The sequence below is a fragment of the Pempheris klunzingeri genome, chromosome 2 (assembly GCF_042242105.1).
Source record: "Pempheris klunzingeri isolate RE-2024b chromosome 2, fPemKlu1.hap1, whole genome shotgun sequence".
NCBI lineage: Eukaryota > Metazoa > Chordata > Actinopteri > Acropomatiformes > Pempheridae > Pempheris > Pempheris klunzingeri.
Window position 1 is genome coordinate 25,710,688 of NC_092013.1, and position 23,370 is coordinate 25,734,057.

Genomic DNA, 23,370 nt, shown 5'->3' on the forward strand with positions numbered 1-23,370 from the left:
GACATATACAGGTGTTGTCACAAGGTGAGCAGGCAGCAAGCAGAGGGAATACGAGACAAAGACCCAGAGAGGTGTGTGTGGGAGATAGGAGATCTGGGACACAGGAGAGTAGAGAAAAATATCTCAGGAAAGGTCACACAAGAAAACTAGAGATTTGGCCATAGCATCCATACCAGCTGATGATGACTGATGAACTGGCAAAGAGTAGAGTGCTTGACCAGGTTTAAGCATTGTCGGTAGGGCATCAGGTGTGCAGCTGAATGATCTGCAGGTGAGTGATCCTCAGGCAGCTCCACCTACACACACACTATTCACACTAGACAAAAGGGAGGCGGGAAAACAGGAAGACAATGGGAAAAGGAGGGAGAATAGACCGACCCATAACACGCATTGAAACATGTTTACAAAAACATGTTTAGATTATTTCATTAGTCATTTCTCCATTCCTGTCTTTGTTTGTCTATTTCTCATTAGTTTGAAGTGAGTGAAGCTCAGCTGGAAAAAGATGATGTCATGTATTTCCATGGAACAATAAGAATTACCAACATGTTAATCAGAATGTTATAACAGTTGTGGGGTTAACTGCTAATGTGGCCATTACTCACTGATAAAGGTTTTTCAAACTTTATTTTGATGTGCTTACTTATTCATGAATGCTTACTTTTAGAAGAAATAAGAAGCAATCAAAGGAATGATTTAAAGACTTGCACCAGGTGCACAGGAGTTTTAAAGTAAGTCAGTATATTCTTCCATGGACATGAAACAGCTGCACTTAAAGTGCAATTATTCACTATATTATAAAACCACCAATTTTGTAAGTTTTATTGTTCAACTTTCTTTTGTGTTCCTTTTTTGCCTGCCTACCACCCCGATCTTCCACATTCTTACCTTTTGTTGCAAGCTATGGACATCACACTAGTTCTTGCTTTGCTCCAGAACGATCAGATATAAATGTAATTCACTGGAGTCAGGACTCAATGGTGGCATTCAGGTACTAAAGGAAGTTTTTGCACAGCAGATAAGCCATCCAGATGTTATCATGCCTCGTCATCTACAACAGGCCGGACCTGTTGAACACCAAAATGAGACCAGAAACCACACTCAGACAGAGGTGTGTAAACCTCAACGCTCAATTTAGCTAAATGCTGGAAATCTAACAATGGTGGATTGATACTGTGTCTGCAGTCACCACCATGACTTAGCAGCTATAGGCCATTTAGTAATTATGCTGTCATAATGTCATTACACACAGACACACACACACACATAGTGCACCTGCACAATCTATTGGCACGGATTGTCTACTTTTACTGTTGATTGTTGACTTTCACACAAAAGTGACACGTTACATGGTTCACTCAGCTTGAATGCAAGTATTGGGTTGCATAATGTGGTCAGGTGTGCAGTTACCAATTCTGCCAGCTAAAAGGTGACGCACGTGACATTGTGTAACACTGGCATTTTGTGAAGCCATTCTGATAAACAGGTCTTACAGGTTTTTATGGCACCACACTGGTGAGTCTACAATATGGATCAGTGTGAGGCCCTATTTTCATAATGATTTGTGTTGCATGGCAAGGCTTTAGTGCTGTTATTGCTTCTTTTTTTTTTGCCGTGAAGGTAATAAAGCCAGTCAAAGTCTGTTCTGGTCTATAAAGGTGATTATTATGACCTCATGTCACCAACAGCGTGCTATCTGTCCTACTCAGTTCATTTATTAGTTGTCTGTACCCAGTTAAAGATGGTCCTGTCACATCAAGAGAGAACTGATTGCCTTTCGATGTAATGGCTTTTTGTAGTGGTTCTTAAATATCTGCCATTTATGTAGTTTTTGTGTCGTTTGAAGTTCTGTCCTCTCTTTCTATGTATAGCACTTCATAAAAAGTTTTAAAGTGAAGGATTTTTGAAATACGAAATATCAAATCACACACTGGACTTTATACTTATATAAACTTATGTATCACCTTTTAGCTGTACTTCTTCTGTTCATGGCCCAAATATAGTGACACCCATTTCCTTTATTTGGGACTCCCTTTGCTTTACTGCCAGTCTGGGAAAGTGAATGGCCTGAATCCACATGATCACACGTATACAGCCTATCTCTGTAGGTCATTGTGTTATTGTGTGATACATAAATATTGTGTTGGATCAAAATTAACCCTTTAAAATACTAAAGTCACACAAAAACACAGACAAACTAATAGTCCAGGCAACGGTAATCCAGCAACTCCAGCATTCTGCAAGGTAAAATTACTGTTTTTTTTAAATAGGGTCTGGTGGCTTTTGAAGAGAGTGATATAACAGCTGTTCGTTAAAGGAAAAGGATCCAACGGGTCTGTCCCTCTAGGAATTGTTTTCCCATCATGTTAGCAGACATATTAAATAATTATTTGAGCCTGTCAGTGGCAAAAACATGCTCTTTTAGTTAATGTACTTTGATGATTTGATTAGTTTCAAATGATTATTTAGCCATTGAGACGATCTACTGGACCAATTCCAAAGCTTTTATACCTGCCAGTCATTTCAATCCCATCCATCCATCGTCATTGCGTGGGGGGGGTCTGGAGCCAATCCCAGCTGCCACTGGGCGAGAGGCGAGGTGCATTATGCCACCAGTCAGTCAGAAGGCCATTTCAAACACAAAAACTTTTCCTGACAACACACTGTATTCAATTTGTTTTTCTTTAATATCTGCTCATGTTAATGTAAGTATCATTTTGGTTGTTATGGAATGTTTTTTCTAGCTGTGTTTAGACACTTGTTTAGGCTAAGGAAAGATGGTGGACTTGGTTGCATACTGAAATGGTCACTAGTGTGTCCTGGTGTCCTATATGCCACATGACTGAAAATCAACACAGATAAGCAGGTATGTGATTAAAAAACAAATATAGGTTCTGCAGCCATGACATCACTTCTGGGGGCGTGCAAATTGTTGAATATAGTATTCAACAACTTTGCTATTACAGCAATGGTACAGTAAAATGGCATAGTCTTCAGGGGTTAATAATGTTAAGGTTATAAAATTGAAAAAAAAAGACAAAACTGATAGTTTGTAATTGTTATATATTTTGTTATGTAATATAATGATGAATCAGAAGTTTTCAAGTTCAGATTGATCTTCTATTCTTTTTTTAATGTGATTTTGACACTGTCCCATATTAGAGTATTGAAAAAAAGGTGACGGTGTATTACTGAGACAGCTATTCAAGTCATTCTAATGGGGGAATTGAGTTGTCCTTTATGCGTCCCTCATAAATGTACCTTGCTAACTATTTATTTCAACAACAATTTGCTTAAAGCTGTAGTAGACAATATTATTTCATTTTAATTTTGATTCAAATAACTTATTTTCACCACAGCATGTCACTAACAATATTCCATGCAAACAGGCACTTACAATGACACAACAGTTAAAAAACTGATGTATAAGACAATAGATTTCTCTCTCCAAAGCTTTATGTCCATAAGGTTTAGAGTACAGGGATGTTATTTATTCTAATTCAAAGGCTTGTGCCCAACTAAAAATCATAGTCCCAATGACACTTATTAGTCATCCAGTAAGTTAAGTCCCAATCGTTTTTCATTCCAAATCACCTTCTGTAGTTTGACATAGGCTAAATGCCCACCATAATGAGTGAATGAGAGCAGGCATGGTTACATTTAGTTCTGGGCATCATGAATCATGGTTGTATGGTGTTTATGATTTCATTCCTCAATTTTACATTGTCTATGTATTTATATTGTTTATCTCACAAGGTATGTTTTATATTTTATTTTTTGTTCGATCTATTGGTCCTTTGGTGTACCACTGTGCTGTTTTGCTGGTTACATATTTTATTGAGTTGATTGCAGCTGTGTGTAGCACTATTGTTAAAGACAGGAACAATCAAATATATTTTATCTTAGTTTTGGAGGAGCACTGCTGACAAGAGGTGGATGATAAGTGTATCATATGAGTTTAACACTCATGATTATACTCCATTTTCACACCCTCCATCCATCATGAAGGTGACAGATATACCAATAAGAGCACAACTTTAAAAATCAATCCCAAAGTGCAACTTCAAAAAATCTAATCGAGGAAGTTAATACAAGTCAACATTTATTTCTATTAAAAAAATATGTTATTAATTAAGATATACAATGAATGGTATGGGATATAATGAAGGGACAGATATATTTATCAATCTAAAATGGATGAAAGCAAAGTGGATTAATAATGATTAATTAATGATTAACAATCACACAAACAATTCTCAACTGATTTGTGACTGATTGATATAAACCATTTTTACATGTGATAATCAGAAGACATATGATATAGTTACTCTTAAACTACTTTTTACTCAAACATTGTGTAAACACACTTTATAATAAGTGATACCGATAGACATGTTGTGCACATCATTACTGTATTAATGTAAAGTATCATCACCTACATTTTTCTCTCTCTGTTCTGTCATTCACAAGACTTTTCCAAACTCCAAATTTAATATTTATGTTGAAAAAGTTTCACCCTTGTTTATAATAAAGGTATAGTTGTAAGGCAGTAAGAAAATAAAAGGAATGCAATATTAACAGTGATTAATGCCCATATACCAAAAAAAAAACAACCTTGTGACAGATAAAGATGAGTTAGTCCAGCAATAGTAAAGAAACTTATATGAACACCAGCGTGAACTCTTTACAACTGTAAAATGTTTGCTTCTTCTGCCTGTAGGTGCCTAAAGAAACTCTAAGCCATCCAAAACAATGTTGGTTTTAGTTACTATGCACAAAATAAAGTTTCTGTAGTTATGATAATGAAAAGCAAAACAAAACAGGTACAACATTAATATTGGTTCATAAAACCTACTAGAGCCAAAAACACTGGCTTACATTTTCTGCAATCCTTCCTTCAAAGAGGAAGTTAGTGTCTTAAACATCTGGAACAGCAAGGGTTTTTTTCAGACCGGTCACACAGGTATTTCGAGTACCTGAACTACTGCTCTGATTGGCATTTTGTTCTTTGTCTTTTTAGTGACTAATGGAGTGTAAGTGACTGATGCCTCACATGTCCATGCCAGTCTCTTCAATCTTCCAGCCACTGGAGTTCTTTCCAAATTTGTATACGAGTCTCCGACCATCGACTCGCTCCAGGATCTCTCTCTTATAGTAATACCTGAGGGAGAAGGAGGGCCAGTTAGTTCAGGTTTAAGACACAAAGTATGCAGTCTCCTTCATCACTTGGTTGATTTAAAGTACTTTTTTAAGTAAATGAAAAGGTCAAAAGTGGCTTCCTGACACTATTCAGAGAATACCGGAGACCAGACCAGGATTAAAGGGGCACCAATTTTACATGTCAAAAGCCTGTAGTGATGGGGACTGTTACTGAGCCTGTCAAAACAATGCTAGCTTTGTCAACTGACATCAGCAAAGTTATCTTGGATTGATGACTATGGAAAGCTGGACTATTCACATCAAACTCTTCCCTATTAGCTGTTTCATGAGCTCACCTCATGGCACGGCTCAGTTTCTCGTATGTCATGCTGCTGTTCTTCTTCTTTTGGCCCCACATCTGAGCCACAGCCTCAGACTTGAGGAACTTAAAGACACCCTCATGGCGGTCCTCCCACTTCATGAGGCCCTGGTTCCTCTCTGGGTGGATTAGAATGTCCCTGATGAACTCCCAGAGGTGAGTGCCGCGAGGCGCTGCAGTCAAACAGTTGGAGCATAATGAGCTAAATGTGTTTGAATGCGAATGGATGCATAAGGTTATGCATGCAAGTCAAACAGATGTGCATCTGCAGCCTGGTAAAAATGCAAAATTGAATCTGTAAAACAACACAGCAGAGTTCATGTACAGTTCATGTACAGATGTACCATTTTGGGCTTGTGTTTTGAATGGTAAATGGTCTGTATTTGTATAGACTTTTCTAGTCATTTCGACCACTTGACTACATTGCGACTACTTTTACAATATATCCTCATTCACCCATTCACACATGAGGAATCTACTACTATTCTTTCATACACATTCACACACTGAAGCTGTGCTTCCGGAGCAAGTTGGGCCACTGCTGCATCATTCATTACATGATTTATGATACAGTGTGCTGATTGTCTGAAACATGGCCTCACCGTGTTTGTTTTTCTTTGGATTGTCATAAATGCTGCCGCTGTGCTCTCTGCTGACTTTAGGAGGTCGCCCCCGTGGCCGCTTCAGTCGAGACTCTCCTTTCTCTGTTTTGATGTTAACCTCTGTCAACACAACAGTTAATTGTCAGGTGTTTACTTAAACTCACTGCTGAGACTGTGGAATGCAAAGAACCAATTTGTTTTTCTGCTTACTCACTTGAAATCAGGGGGTAGGAGAACTCCGGGTCTGATTCAGCACTGCCAGACTCTGGGGAGCTAAGGTTTGAGAAGGCAAACATGCCACCTGAACATGAAAGACATGTTTGAGAGTAGTTTTGAGAAACTGAGAGGCAGAAGAGCTGAGCAAGATGATAGCAAATATGTGAAACATGAGGTTGAAATACTGACTGTTGGAGGAGGAGCTGTACTCGCTGTCAGACTGATTATCTGACAGGTACTCAGTGTCTCCCAGAGGTGTGATGGACTCCATGGTCAGACAGGTCAGATCATAATCATCCCTGCAGTCAAACTCCCTCTTGTTATCAGCTCCTACAGCTGTTTGCAGTAAGAGGCAGCATTAGACCCATGATTACCACACAGTATTCATTTTATGTCAGTATGTAAAATCTATGTGAAAAATATGTACCTTGGCCAATTATAATGGTGCTGAGCAAAGGGAAGTTTAGGTTGTCCAGGAAGTTGTCCAGGAGCTGGCAGGTCTCGTTCAGCTCTGGTCCTGACAGGCTCTGCAGCTCTGCAAAGCAAAAAGACAGGATGAAAAATGTTTAGTCATAAACTTCATCCTGGAGAGGAAAGCAAAGTATAAAGTATATGCATTACTTATACTGCTGCTTTTTTTTTTGATTGTATAAATTCTAGGTTTATTCAAATTTAACTTGGAAATTTGGGTTTTATTTTCTGTGCTGTGTGAATGACGCACGGTCCCTCAAAACCATTGACTTGTTCACCATAAATCAACTGCAGTCCAGCACTCAATTAACTATATATGGATACAATTCCGCTGTGAAATTTTACAAACATTCCCACATGACATGTTATTTTACCACATTTGGTCTTGTATTCCTGCAGACTCTGATGGAGGTGTGGGCCGAGTTGTGGGCCAAAGACCCCTATCATCTGGTCCCTGTTCATCTGGCAGAGGGTGGGACCGTCCATGGTGCAGTAGACCAGACTTAGGGTGTTTGCATCGAACTTGGTGCTCTCTACGTGGTCGCTGATCCATTCCAGAACATTGTCTGGTGTCCAGCAATGAGGGCTGATCTGCCTGTACCACTGACCTGCAGAGAGAGAGGCATGCATTACTTGATTGGTGTGGAATGAATCTACTGTGCACTAGCTATGCTAGTTAGCACTGGGCATTAATAACTATAAATAGTAATCACAGATTTAGAAACCATATGTTTTCATTTAAAATACTGATCTCGGTTTATCTGATTAAGTTCAGTTTATTTACTGTTATTTCTTTAAAACTACACAAACAAATTGACAACACTTGCCTGTTAAACTTGCACCATGTCTACCTTCTTAGCTATCAGTGATGTGGATTGATACCAGCTGTATCTCTGTATCATCACCCTATTGGGATTTGTCTCCAAGGTCAGACAAACAAAGCCTGAGCTGTTTTAACTATGCAGCATTCTTCTGTTTGACGGTTATGCTGAGTTAAACATTAGCTACCTGGTAAATAATTGAGCCAACAGTAAATAAATGAGGTCAAAGCAAAGTTCAGTGAGCTAATGGTTGGACTTGCCGAAGATTGAAAATGAAGGATCATGTTTACTGTTAGATTAGCTTGAGCTGAAACTGACCATGAAACCCAGACTGGACTTTAATGGTTAACAGTCTAGGGACTAAACCATGTATTTGGTTTCTCAAAGATCACACATACAACTGAATCTTACAACAATGATAAGGCAGAATTGGCATGGTAGCAGTTGGTGACACTCACAGCAGACATTGGTGGTCCTCTCAGCACTTATATTGGAGGTGTATGTTGGATTGCTGTTCTGCGGTGTGTTGATGCTGGGTTCCATACTGGGCTGCTGTGACAGGACATCAGGGATGCCAGTCTGATACATGGTGAGGTTGGCATGAGTCAGGACACTGCTGAGGCACGGCGAAGACATGGAGACACTGAGAAACATTAGAAGAGGATACATTTTTACCAGTTTAAACTCAAGAGGACCTGCTAAAGATGGTTATATCTAATGAACACATGACAAACATAATCAAATCTGTATCATTTCAAAACATGACCATTCTAACATTTCAATTAATTACTTAGTTAATGACTATTACCTTACTACAGCACGAGCCACAATATGATGCAAAAGAATGCTCCAAGACAATCCACAGTGAGTGTGATTTGTACAATTTCCACGGTATTGTAAGTTCTCTCTTCTTACTGTTCTCAGTCTAACCTCTATCTCTAAGTCAAAAATGCACCTGTTGCTGCATTTAACCACCCATGAAGCTTTATACTGCTGTAAAGGAGTGGGAATGGACTCAGGTGAGTTCAGGGGAATTCCACCTGAAACTAGCCACACCCCCATCCCTCCTCCTCTTCCCCCTCCACTTTCCTGAGAACTTGATCAACAAAACAAACCTGCCCTGCTATTCCCTCTAAACCTTTTTTTAAAGCTCTTTTACACCATCAGTTATGGTTGGATTATGTTTGTATTTCAAGGCTTGGTTAACTTTTGCAGGTTTGCTTTGTCTTTCTAGACTACTTAGACTTATTAGTTTTATCGTTTTATTGTTTTATCCAAACATTTTGTTTTCTTTCAGCCATCAAAACAAGAGAATGCGACGTAAGAATTACATTGTACAATACAACTATTTCGAACTGTCTTGACAATGTCAAACCAATTCAAAACAGTTTGTCATGTCTTCTAAAAACAGCCACACACTGTGTGTGTGTGATGACGGGAAACAGCCAACTGTGTAGACGGACAGCTTTATCAGTCAACAGCCAAACCTGCCCATCGGTGTTAAAACAGCATTATCAAGCTGTTTTTTATTCTGCTACAGACAGAGCAGGTTAGTTACATATTAACATATCAGGAGGCAACTGCTTTATTACCCATATACTTCCAAATGTTTCCAAGACCTTGAAATGTTGAGTGTATCAGTCCACTTACTTCCTCAAATGATCCTGAGGGGAGGCTATATTTAGAAACACAGAAACAAAACTTGGGGCAAAGGTGAGTAAATGGAATTTTGTTACTACTTATACCCTAACAATGAGACAGATAGTGAGCACTGCAGGGCAAACACATACTGTATTTAGGCAGTCTGTTCATGTTTCATGCTGCACAGAGAGAGCTGCAGGTTTCTGTATTGCAGTAGTCCCTTGAGGCTTCATGCAACTCACTGCTGATACCTACTGGTTAGTGATCAGCCATCAATACTTCTATTGCAGGGTTTAGGTCAGGAATCTGTGCAGGCCAGTCAACCATTTCTTTCACAGCCCCATCAGGAAGCCGTCCACCTCTGAGCTGGGTTCTGCTCAAGGTTTTGGCTGTTTGAAGGGAGATTTCCTTGCCAATGTTGTGCAGCGCTTGCTCATGTGGGGATTCTTGAAACACTCCTCTTAGAACTTAAGAAACAATGAATATCTGCAATGAGGTGAGAGCTGGACAAACTCCATGCTAATGAAGATCATTATATATGATCAAAAGCTCCTGAACCACACTAAATGGATGGTATGGTGATTGTTTTCTCAACAGCGACAGGGACAAAGCCTATAAAAGATCTATAGCACATACATGAATAAATAGATGTGCTATAAATCCTTTATGTGTGTGTTTTTTGCTGTGTGGAAGGATTAAATCAAACAGCATCATCGATGTGATTTCACGCAACAAGAAACCGCTGTGGTTTTTGTATCAATGGCCATACAACTATGTGGCCTTTTAAGCCCATTAAATGTGTGTGGGAAAACATGTTCGCTAATGCCATTGTTAATTGTTAATGCCATCTCTCCAATGATAATAAGATGTCAAAGGTACGAATAAAACAAAGCAAATTGTTCTGCTGTTGGCTGCAAAAATCAACAGTCTTCATGTCCTCCCATCATCTGAGGCAGTGAGGACGTTGGGGATTTACTTTTTTAAATGAAAATATGATGGAAATGTCCCCAAAACAACAGCAATAATAGCTAATAGCTAAGCTAATAATTATCAATATGGTAACAATGACAATAGTTAATATCTTAATAACAATAACAGGACTAATATCACTAAAAAGTGGCGGTGGCAGACGATCCGCAGCAGTGATTCATGAAGCCAGAGAACCACAGCCAGGTGAACCAGGACCAGAATCCACAGGAACCTGAGAGATGAGATAAGCACAGAAAGGCTCAGAGGAAGATACCAAGTTAGTAACAGACATTAAAGGGACATGAGGCATAAAGATGAAGAGGAAGAGGAGGAGAGAGGAGCCCAGTGCATCATGGGAGTCCCCCAGCAGTCTAAGCCTATAGCAGCATAACTAGGGGCTGGTCCAAGGCCTGAGCCATCCCTTAACTATAAGCTTTATCAAAAAGGAAGGTTTTTAGCCTACTAAAGTTAGTTGAAAGCTCTGCCTCCTGCTCTACTTTTGAGGACTTTAGGAACCACCAGTAGGCCTGCATTCTGGGAGCGCAGTGCTCTATTGGGGTAGTACGGTACTATGAGTTCTTTAAGATATGATGGAACCTGACCATTGAGAGCTTTGTAGGTGAGAAGAAGGATTTTAAACTCTATTCTGGATTTTGCTGGAAGCCAGTGAAGAGAAGCTAGTATGGGAGAAATATGATCTCTTCTCCTAGTTCTTGTCAGTACACGAGCAGCAGCATTCTGGACCAGCTGGAGAGTCTTTAAGGACTTATTGGGGCAACCTGATAGTAAGGAGTTGCAATATTCCAACCTGGACGTGACAAATGCATGGACTAATTTTTCTGCATCATTTATAGACAAGATGGGCCTGATTTTAGCAATATTATGTAAATGGAAAAAGGCAGTCATGGAAATATATTTTATGGTGGAGTTAAAGGACAAATCCTGATCAAAGATAACTCCCAGATTCCTCACAGTGGAGCTGGAGGCCAGAGTAATGCCACCCAGAGCAGCTATATTGTTGGAAAATGTGTCTAACTTGTTTGGGGCCAAGCACAATAACTTCAGTTTTGTCTGAGTTTAGCAGCAGAAAATTGCTGCTCATCCAGGACTTTATGTCCTTAAGGCAGACTTGGAGCTTAGCCTGTTGAACTTGGTGTTACCATCTTGCACAGCTAATTTGGTACCCCCCCAGGTAGTTGGTGAGAGAGAGAGAGAGAGAGAGAGACAACACAAACAGCAACCAACGTACTAACAATGACTATAGCACTAGCAATAGGAGTGTGACTAAAAGATTACCAGTATGGTATTATTGACACGCAATAACAGCACTAACAATCGGAGTGTGACTAAAAGATTACCAGTATGGTATTATTGACACGCAATAACAGCACTAACAATCGGAGAGTGACTAAAAGATTAGCAGTATGATATTATTGAAAAACATGATGAGTGGCCGACGATCTGCAGCAGTGATTCATGAAGCAGAGAACCACATCAGCAGGACCAGGACCAGGATCCACAGGAACCTGAGAGATGAGAAAGCACAGAAAGACTCCGGGGAAGATAGCAAGTTAGTGGCAGACATTAAGCGGACATCAATCAATCAATCAATCAATCAATCTTTATTCATATAGCGCCAATTCGCAACAGCGTTATCTCAAGACACTTTACATAAAGAGCAGGTCTAGACCAAACACATGACATGAGACATAATGATGGAGAGGAAGAAAAAAATCTAGAATAGAGTTTAAAATCCTTAACCTCACCTACAAGGTTCTTAAGGGTCAGGCTTCATCGTATCTTAAAGAACTCATAGTACCATACTACCCCACTAGAGCACTGCGCTCCCAGACTGCAGGCCTACTGGTGGTTCCCAAAGTCTCCAAAAGTAGTGCAGGAGGCAGAGCTTTCAGCTATCAGGCTCCTCTCCTGTAGAACCTCCTTCCAGTTTGGCTTCGGGGGACAGACACCCTCTCTACATTTAAGAGTTGACTAAAAACCTTCCTCTTTGACAAGGCATATAGTTAAGGGCTGGATCAGGCTTTGGACCAGCCCCGAGTTATGCTGCTATAGACTTAGACTGCTGGGGGACTCCTATGGTGCACTGGGCTCCTCTCTATTCTCTATCCTCCTCTTCCTCTCCATCATTATGTCTCATGTCCGCTTAATGTCTGCCACTAACTTGCTATCTTCCCCGGAGCCTTTCTGTGCTTTTCTCATTTGATTATCAGATAAGCATCTAGTGAGGACCTCTCTGTCATATAGAGCATAGTCCAGTGGCAAGAAATCAAATGTTATCAGGTAATGGTCTGATAGAATAGAGTTATGTGGGAAGAATGTTAACTGTTCAATTTCAACACCATAAGCCAAAACAAGGTCAAGAGTGTGGTTAAAACAGTGAGTGGGTTCATTTACACTCTGGGAGAAGCCAATTGAGTCCAATAGTGAGACAAAAGCAGTACAGAGACCATCATTATCATTGTCCACATGAATATTAAAGTCACCTACTATAATCACTTTGTCCACACTAAGGACTAAATCTGATAAAAACTCTGGAAACTCAGTTAAGAATTCAGAGTATGGGCCAGGAGGGCGGTAAACTGTATCAACTAACACTGGTTTTAGTGTTTTCCAGGTTGGGTGTAAAAAACTAAGAGTAAGACTTTCAAAGGAGTTATAATTAAGTTTGGGTCTAGGTTGGACTATTAAACTAGAGTTAAAGATTGCTGCAACTCCACCTCCTCGTCCAGAATCTCGAGGAATATGAGTATTAATATGACTGGGAGGAGTGGCTTCATTAAGGCTAACATATTCCTCAGGATGTAGCCAGGTTTCAGTCAGACACAATAAATCAATATGATGGTCAGATATCAGGTCATTTGGATGCTTTGGATGGCAGAGATCTGATGTTTAAAATGTCCACATTTCACTCTCCTGTCCTGTTTCATAGTGCCAATGGTGGTATTAACTTTGATGAGATTTTTATGCTGAACTCCTCTCCTGTTGGACTTAATAGATCTAAATGATCTGAGTGGTCGGGGGACGGACACAGTCTCTATGGGATGTTGTGTGGGTGACTGTTCTAATGGAAGAGCAGAGAAGTGTGTAAGACTGCAGCTCTGCCTCCTGGTCTCGACTCTGGATTGTCAAGTTTTAGGACTTATAAACTTCGCCATATTTCTAGATAAGAGCGCAGCTCCGTCCAAAGTGGGATGAATGCCGTCTCTTCCAATGAGACCAGGTTTTCTCCAGAAAGACTGCCAATTATCTACAATGCCCTCATTGTTAGCTGGGCACCACCTCAACAGCCAGTGGTTAAATGATGACATGCGGCTGTACATGTCATCACTGGTCAGGTTGGGCAGGGGACCAGAGAAAACTACGGAGTCCGACATTGTTTTGGCAAAGTTACACACTGATTCCATATTAATTTTAGTGACCTCCGATTGGTGTAATCGGGTGCCGGCAGTTTTAAATTATAATTTATATTATATTATACATTATATCTATTATTACCAGTATGAAAAGTAACTCCAAACACAACGAATGTGATGCTTTTTGTGTTTTATGGTAGTCAACAGATTATGTAATGATATTTTTTTTTTATTACTGCTAGCGGTTAGTGTGGCAATATTACACTGATGTGAGTAAAGGCTTGTGTAGCTCCTCCAGTGATGCTTTCATCAGGAGGTAGATGAATAAGTAGGTGTGGGTGGATGGTCATGAGACACATTTTTCCTATAATGTCATTTTTTAGTGGCCTATAGAAATGTTCTTAAGCCAATAATGAGCGGCAAATCTCCCAAATTTCACAACATCACTCACACCCTGTTTCCACAGTGTGTTGGAGGAAAGGCTGGGAATGCAGCCCTGCAGGTTTCTGCTTTCTGAGAAGGCACCAGCTTTCATGACCTGGGGACTAACAGGCAAATAATGTCATCACTTGCAATTCATGCTGTCTTTTTTCTTCACCCTTCATTACTCCTCTACACCTGGGCTGTTGCTAAATGGTGGGGTTTTCCGCAGATACTATTTGTGTGCATTTAAAAAGGCATGAGGTATTAGGCGGTGGAGCAGTGTTGTAACAAAAGAAGTGTGTAAACCGTTATGAGGGTGTGCTAGTCATATCTGTTATGTGCATGTTTCTGCCCTGAGACTAAAATTAAACTCAAATATTTAGACCCAACTATGGTTCTGTTTTGGTCTAATTATTACATTACATTATATTATATTAATTAAGTATATATGTTTACATATGACATATTTTGATCTCATATATGTTTTTACTGTAAAACCTATGCAATACATTGTGGCATAAATATTTGTTTTGAATATATAATGTGTCTACTGGTTTTGTAGGCATACATAGGTAGGTACAGTGATTCCTGAACATTTTTAATTCACAGTGCCATATCACAGTGATTTTATATATACACAGTACCAGTCAAAAGGTTGGACACACCTTGTCATTCAATGGTTTTTCTTTATATATATATATATATATATACACTACTCACAAAAAGTTAGGGATATTCGACTGTCAGGTGAAATTTATGGAAAATGTAAAAAGTTAATGCGACAGTGATATTATATCATGAAAGTAGGGCATTTAAGTAGAAGCATGCAATGGTAATTTCTTCATTTTAAACAATTTATTGAAAGAAAAGCTAACAACAGTGGTGGGTATACCACAACAAAAAATTTTCAGTGTCTCAATAAATTGGGATGTGGCCAAAGGATGTCCACTCCTCTCCTTTCTGTGACTCTTCCAGTCACTCTGTATCACTGTTACAACCTGCTGATGACACTCTGTGACCCTCTAAGCTCAGTGAAAACTTCCATCTGAGGACTTCCTGTTTGAAGCCTCGCAATGGCGAGGTGCTGTTGATCAATTGTTAGGCGTCGTCTTGGTCTCATGATGTCGGAATGTGAACAGCATGATGAGGAGGACTGTTTAAATACCAATTCTAACTGAAGCAGGAAATGTATTGGTCGATTCATGGATCAAACCTGTTGTGAATTTTGCTGTTAATCACCTTGTTAGAGAACAGCAACTTGTGCAAAAAGTTCTGAAACACTGAACAGTTGGACATGTGCATTCAAAGGTTTAGAGAAGGTCACATTAAGTTCACCTGGAAAGGTTAGAATGCATTTTAGGTTCATCCTGAAATTTCACCCGAAAGCTGAATATCCCTAACTTTTTGTGAGTAGTGTATAGCCTATATTGCTTTCTACAATGTAGATTAATATTGAATTTTGACATCAAAACTATAAAGGAACACATAGGAATTATGTTGTAAACAAATGTAGAAACAAAAGTGTTAAACAAACCAGAATATGTTTAGATTCTTCAAAGCAGCCACCTTTTGCTTTGATGACAGCTTTGCACCTGGACTGGTTTTCAATTAACACGTGTACCATGTCAAGAGTTAATTTGTGGAATTTTTAATGTGTTTGAGACAACCAGTTGTACACATACCAGGTACCAGGTGATTACCTCATGAAGCTGATTGACAGACATCCTTAGGCCTCTTTTCAACATATTCTCTCTTGTGACCAGACTCTCTCTCTCTCAATCAATCAATCAATCGATTATGTTTCCATGACGATGGCGGCGTGCATAGACGCAGCGGCCCCTCTAGGGATCAGCGAGAGCGAACGTTTTGCGTGTCCTGCCTATCCCAGACGTTCAGTCAACCTATAGCCGAGATACTTAACTAAACATCAGGACAAAGCAAGATGCAAGACTTGCGGCGCTCGGTTATGTTTTGGGCATACTACGCCTGTACGGAATCCTAGACTACGGCGGCAGCCACGCGGGAGAGGAGGAAGCGGAGGCGGCTCGAATGTAAACAAAAGAGGGGTAAGAGAGCCGGGATCCATGCCAGGCTAAAGGCGAACCCCTCCAGACCGTCGCTCCTACTCTCTTGTGTCCGCTCTCTCGACAACAAGCTGGACGAGCTACGTCTGCTGAGAGAACCCCGCAGAGAGTGGAGGGACTGCTGTTTGTTTGCTTTCACGGAAACATACGCGGCCATACAGCTGGAGGGGATGACAGCGTTCCGGGCGGACAGAGAGGCAGCTAGCTCCGGACAGAGCCGAGGGTCATCCCTTTAGGGTCATCAGAGATTCCCTCCCCTCTGTCCAAGAAGTCTTCCAGAGCTGCTGCAGGAGCAGGGCACCGAACATCGTCGGGGACCCCTCACACCCTCTCCACAAACTGTTTTAAACTGCTGCCATCAAGCAAACGCTTCCGGAGCGTGGAGGGCGGAGCCACCGGACTTATTGGCAGCTTTCTCCCGCAGGCTGTTGGAATGCTGAACTGTAATAGGGTCACTATTGCACTTTAGTTCACATCTGCTGCTTATGGACATTTTAAACAATTCACTGACAATATTGCTGCAATACGTCTCAGGGATGTTCTTGTGTGTGTGCTTGCACAGGTGTGTGTGTGTGTTTTTTTGTTTTTTCCTTCTTGGATCAGAGAGAAACGCTGTCTCATTTTGCCTGCACTACTGTTGTATGTACAGCTAAATGACAATAAAGTTTGAGTTGATCTATCTATCTATCTATTAACCTACAATAGAAATATGTAGTAGAAATACATAGTTACACTTAATTAATGAATTATTCAACCCCCACTGCAAATTCGGTGTATTAGTAAAATTTACAAACTTTAAGCCGTGTTCAATGAATAACTCCAAAAAACATTTTAAATAGCTCAACACAACTAATATTACAGGTGGTTTCTCCAAATTCCACACAAAATGCTACTTTTAATGACGACTGCAGTCTCAAAAATATTCAGCAAGAAAAGAAAAGAATCCATCTTTGCGTTCCTTTGCAAATCAGGTGTTTTCTCAGCCACACATGACACAACTAATCAAGGGCCTCATTAATTAATGCAGGTGTGCTTGAAATAGAACACATCAATGGCTAGGGGTTTGTGTTAGAAATATGGGTAAGTCAAGAGAATTGTCCAAAAAGTTAAGAGAGGAGATTGTCGCCTTGTAGAAACAAGAAAAAGAATAGAACAAGATAGCAAAGGCACTAAATGTTCCGGGGTTTGCACCATTTCTTGGGCAATTTGGCCATTCGAAAAGAAATAAAAATAATAATTGTATTGATTAATGGTACTCTGTGTAAAGCCCCCCCCCAATTGGGGCACTACCTCAGTAAACAAGGAAAGAGAGCCAATTTAACTGATTCACTCTCATAATAACTAATCGATTTGGTATTATGAATAATAATTAACTTAACTAAGTTGAAGAGTGAGTGTGAAGGATAAAGGTGCCAGGTTAGGAAAGGATGGTTAGTGCATGCAAGACCCCATGTCTTGACAAACATCAACTACAACACATTACAATAATCCAACTCAATGAACATTAAAACAAATCAAAACCAATACATACACAAGGTTAAAGCATTGCTTAGTCATGTATACAGTTATGCTATGCTATGTATGCCCAGTTAGACTGAGGCTGGAGCTGAAGGAGAAAGCTGCTGGCCTGTAAATGGACTGTCAGGGGCCCAAGCAAGACAAGGCGCAAAGCTTCAATTGGTCTCCAGTAGTACCCAAGGTGAAACAGAGTTGGACCCTCTGGGGTCCAGAGAAGAAGAGTGAGAGAATAAGAGCAGTGGGGGAGCTCTGGTTTTGTTGACCTGAGGTTGTAGGGTCATATGTCACACAATGACCAATGGTGGCTGTAAAGCTGGGTCCAAGGGTGTATTTAGCACAAATGTGTGAAACTAAAGGACTCTGGGAAAATGAGTTCAGAGAGGGAGCCCTTTATTCAAAAGACAAAGAAACACGTAGTCCTCAGCATTTTTGGTGGGCAGAACACACTATTAACTTTTGATTAAGAAAATGACCATAACAAAAAAGAATGAACATCCCACAATGGATACTTTCTTCAATGTACTTCTACAGGAAAACTTTGTAATATGCATTTCCAAATGATACAATGGGCCAAGTGTTGTTCAAATAAACTGATTTGGTTGGTAACAATAAAACAGGCCCAGTTACAGAGACAGACCATACTGATATACTAGAAATATACCAACCAACGTATTTCTCCCACCTGACGCTCCATTCTCATGACTCTCAAACAAACCTGGTCTAATAAACCTGCACGTTACTCACGTGCCATTATTTTAGTTTGTATATACAGTATGTGATGTCATCCTGCAGACAGTTTCAGCAGATGTATTTTAAGTATTTTTAAAAGTAAAATACAGAACACCATTTCTATCAAGTCCATCAAATACAATTTACAAACTATTTTTTATTTTAAAAGCACATTTCAAATACATGTATAAGAAATACTGCCCATCCCTGACTGTACTTTTTATTTATTTATTGCTGATACAGAAATCATACCTACCCTTAAGAGTGGAATAGAGCAAATTCAAGGAAAACTACCTGTTAATATAACCTTCTCAGTGCCAGAGAGCTGACATATACCATTGTGTGTTCATGATGAAAGAGAGGTGTCAACTTGCTGATGTTAGGTTAGATTCCTCATCAAAAAATAAAATCAAAAAAATGTTTTGTCAGCCTGACACATTCATTACAATGTTTAATTTTTGTAAAAAGGATTTGGCAGGTGAAACAATAAGCATCCCCATATTAGCTCCGTACCATTTGACATACTTCATGTCATAAAAATAAAAATCAAGTCAAGTTTGACTGTTGTGTTCTTTGCATGAACGGACTAAATTCTCACTCTCAGAGTGAGTTTTTAATAATCACAGAAATTAACCAGCAGCCATCACATCTGGCAGTATTGTAATGCTGTTAAGTTTTAGTCTCTGCTTTTCTTTCTTGCATTTCCTTGATTGGTTGACTCATAAAGGTTCATAAAAGTACACTTTAACTGAAACAACATGGTATGAAACATGAGGTTATACATTATGTGGCTGTGTGAAATGCTATTGCTAAAATGCTGTTCTAAACTGATATCTGACTAAAATGCACTGACATCAGTAAGTGGGCTCTCCATGCCTCCATCAAGGCTAAGCACTGTATCAATATCATGTACCTATTAAGTGAAATGCTTTTCAGAGGAATTTTACTTGCTGATGGGATGGTGCTTTTGCAGACTCTAGTGGCTCAATACTGTAACCCCTACACTAACAGAGCTTCTCCTGTCCAATATAAAGTCCAGTCCAAAGTGGTTAAGTTGAGAATTCAATTCAATGTTTTTTGCCGCTGTGTACCACCATGCACCTGGTTGGGTTATGATACCAAACCCTGGGTAAAAGCTTAAGTGAGACAGCGAAGGTTGCAAAAGGAAGAAGCTATAAGTAGCGGTGACAGAGACACGTTTACAGAGTTTAGTAAGGCAGTGAGAGAAACTAAAGAGCTGTACTCTAAGAAACTACCACAGTAGTTCTTAGCAAATGACTCAGCTTCTGTCTGGAGGGACCGAAGACCACTTACTGCAAACCTAAAGCCCCCCTCATGCAAATGGCCAGGTGTAGGCCATTTGTGGAGTCACAACTGGCCTGCACTTGGCGTATGACCTGAATGAGTTTTACAGTCGCTTCATTGGTGCAGCCCACCCGCTCCACCTTTGGCTTAATAGCAGGTGCCTAGTCCTCTCCACATCTGCTCCTCCTCAGAAGCCCTCTCCTTTCCTACCATGACAACAACAATTCTCTCCATTCTGAAAAGAGTTGTTAATAGACTCTTTGAGTCTATGAATCTGACAGCAGTGGTTCTCCTCAAGCTGCGTCGGTTCCCATTTTGTCTTCTACCTGTGCACTAACAGCTGCACCTCTAGTCACCAGTCACCAGCCCCCTCATTGGGCTCCACTTATGCCCATCAGCATGTGGGACTTCCTAGTTGACACAGTAAAGTTCCTTTGCTTGCTGGGAACCATCATCAGTCAAGCCTCAACATCAGCTCCCTGACCAAAAAAGCACAACAGAGGATGAACTTCCTGTCAAAGTCCATCTTCACCTCATCCATCACCAACTGGTCAATGCCAAGGACAATGGCAGACTGCAGCATATCATTTCTTTTGCTAAGAATATGTTCCATCCATGTTCCAATCTTCCCTATGGTCATGAGCTTCATATCAAATCATAGATACAAACAGCCAAAATGAGTTCCATAGGGTGTCTAGGCTCAGCCTTAAAGATAGGGTGAGGAGCTCTGACATCCTGGGGGAGCTTGGAGTAGAGCTGCTGCTCCTTTGTGTTACTGGGAGCCAGTTGAGGCGGTTCGGGTATGTGGTCAGGATGCCTCCTGGGCTCCACTCCTTGGAGATCTTCCAGGTATGTCCAACTTGGGAGAACCAAAACTCACTGGAGGGATTATATATCTCATCTGGCCTGGGAACACCTCTGGATTCCCCAGGAGGAACTAGAAAGTTTTTGATGGGAGGATGTCTACAGTGCCCTGCTTAGCCTGCTGCCACTTCAAACCAACCCCAGACAAGTACAAAAAATGGATGGATGGATAGATTTTGCAACTACAAACTTTGCCAAGGCTCCATTTGCTGTTGAAATGGGAAGATCACAGCAGCAAAGGGGAGGTTTAAGAAGATGATGATGAGCCCTAAATTCAGCTTTGAGGAATAAACTGCACATAGATTTCAGCTATGCTTTTTTTTCAGTATGAAAAAGTTTTTCAATTTCATGGTTAAACTTTTTTGTGGGTTGAACTGTTACACTGACACTTGTATAATACACTGTGAGAACAGTGAATTTGACTGTATTGTGTTTTTCTTCCTTACTTGAAATATGTTGTGTGCTCATAGTCTTAGAGATTGATATTTGCTCCATTTCCTTTGTAGGAGTTTTAAAAAATATACTTTTCAGACTGATATTCTGACTGAAACATCGGCTTCTTGGCCAGTGACCAATACAACCTAAATAATATTTTGATTATTCTCTTTATGTAAGTGAAAGAATTTTCCATATGTTTCAATGTGTTAATTATGAACATTTAAGATAAACAATTCACATTCATTTATGCAAATATTTAAAAAAAGTTTTAAAGTATTTACAGAAGTATTGTAAATGTATGTATGTATATATTATTTTGATTGTCTTTGTCCAGTAGGAGGCAGTGTTGCTCCATGTCACACAGTCATACCGACAGCAGAAGGCCCAACATGCCTGCTCCCTGGTGAAGAACGGAAGCTTAATGTGCTAATCGGGCTGAGATTGAAGATGGTAAGCAGTACAAAGTATGCTTGTTTATACTTTGGTATGATGGTCAGACATAGTTTATGTGCCATGGTGCATCAAGAAAAGTACAGTTGCTTTTCAGATGTTCGTGTTTGTGTGTTTGCTGCAGGGTGTGTTTGCTGGGTCAAGAGACTGCAGGGAGCTCTTCATACTTCTAATTATCTCTGTGCATGTGCATTTCTCATTGTGTGTCTGTGTGTGTAGATGGGGGTGCAAATTTTTCTTCTTCTATGGATAGTTCTTCTGTCTTTCACTGTGTTCAATTGTAGAAAACTATAATTTTATGGATTTACTTTTCCCAGATATGTACATGTATCTGTAAGATGAGTGAAAGTAAAATGTAAGTGTTGATTAACATACATCTGCTGATGTATGTGCAACTAACATGGATGCAAGTAATTCCTACATTATTTAGTAACAGAATTATCCATACTAACTACTCACCATCAGAAGCCTGACTACTTTGTATAATCAACATTTATTCATCCAGTGTGTGTTCTATTAATGTAACGAGCAATCTTCATTTGTCCAATAATTTCCAAAGCACCAACAATTTCAAAGAGAAAAAAAATACCTGTCAACTGATAATAGCAGATACTTTTTGAATAAAAAATATAATAATGATAAAATTATTATTATGATTAATATTATTAATAATAGTGATAACAATGTGTTACACTTATATGTGCTAAGAGTAAACAGTATGATTTGCTTCTCTCAGCACATAGTATTAGTAGTGTCAAAATACCAGTCAAGTCTTATTTCTCACATTTTGTTGCCTGCTTTGTTTCCTGCCATACACTAACTCTCCTGTCATTACAGGTCTTACCACTCCCTCCTGCCCTGTAGTAACCCCAGTTCTTGCCATTTTCTATCATCTGACCTTCCCTGCCTACCTTGCACAACTGTTACCCATTCGCCTCATTAGACTGCCCCCCAACTGAGAGCTGTGCACTGGGGGTTGGATATTAAGAAATATGGATATTTAAGAAACATCACCCGGTAGCCATGCACTGATGGGTAATACCTGGTTAGAGAAGCACCATGCATGTCTGGCTGTTTCAATTAACGTTGATTTGAATGCTTTTCAGAGTGGTCTGAAGCTGAAAAGCACTAGGTTACACATGTAACCTTCCATTCTCTATTATGTCCACACCATCTGCCGGCCTTTTATACACCTGTTGGATTGCGTCCATAACAAAATGAGAGGGTGATTTGGTTGCTCTCGGTTGCCTAAGGCAGTTAGGACAGACAAAGAGATGGTCTGTAATAAACTGGTTGAGCTGGTTGAGACTATTCTTTCACACACATTCACACATTGAAGCTTTGCTTCGGGAGCAAGTTGGGGTTCAGCATCTTACCCAAGGACACTTCGACAAGGACACTTCTCGTAGGAGCCGGGGATCGAACCAGCGACCTTCCAATTGATGGACCACTCTACCTCATTTGGGGTACAACCGTGACTGCCCACTCAAACCTTGCACCACCATACTGAAGAGTGAGGGAACGGTGCAAGAATTCATCATTCACCAAAAATTGCATGGAGCTCTTTTTTTTCTAGCTAACACAATCGCAACAAAGCACCAACTTGCGATAAAGCAATTTTAACTCCACTGATTCAAGAGGCTCTAATGGCGAGAATGATGCAAGGTTGACACTACAACCTCCACATCCTGTAGAGGGATAGCTGGTCTTCTTTGGTAAAGGCAGTGAACAGTAGTCACAAACCAATGGGTGACGTCACAGTAAATATGTCCACCTCTTACAGTCGCAGCGCTTGAGGAGAGGTCCTCAGTTATTGTGATGATACTGGATTTCAGGTAAGCTGTCACATATTGACATAAATAGCTATTTTGTTAATTATGTGACATTAAATAATGTAGCTATCTTAAGCTGCCTCGCTAGTTTAGCTAACATTTGCTACTTTATTAA

The 23,370-nt window shown here is 40.0% G+C and overlaps 1 protein-coding gene across 1 annotated transcript; it reads right to left on the reverse strand.

The window, feature by feature from the left end:
- Positions 1–3,973: 3,973 nt before the first annotated feature.
- Positions 3,974–8,612, reverse strand: elf3 (E74-like factor 3 (ets domain transcription factor, epithelial-specific)). The gene is made up of 9 exons (XM_070843322.1): positions 8,437–8,612; positions 8,087–8,271; positions 7,182–7,415; positions 6,764–6,871; positions 6,526–6,672; positions 6,335–6,421; positions 6,121–6,240; positions 5,496–5,691; positions 3,974–5,161 (listed from the first exon to the last, which is right to left on the reverse strand). Exons 2-9 carry the CDS (start codon positions 8,262–8,264, stop codon positions 5,050–5,052), a joined length of 1,182 nt encoding a protein of 393 aa, XP_070699423.1. The 5' UTR covers positions 8,265–8,271; positions 8,437–8,612; the 3' UTR covers positions 3,974–5,049.
- Between the last annotated feature and the right edge of the window lie 14,758 nt (positions 8,613–23,370).

Coding starts and splice junctions, on each gene's coding strand:
- elf3 (XM_070843322.1), bottom strand. CDS start 8,264: ATGTCTTCGCCGTGCCTCAGCAGTGTCCTGACTCATGCCAACCTCACC. Junction 6,673..6,763: donor CACCATTATAATTGGCCAAG/GTACATATTTTT, acceptor TACTGCAAACAG/CTGTAGGAGCTGATAACAAG. Junction 5,162..5,495: donor AAACTGAGCCGTGCCATGAG/GTGAGCTCATGA, acceptor CTTCTCCCTCAG/GTATTACTATAAGAGAGAGA.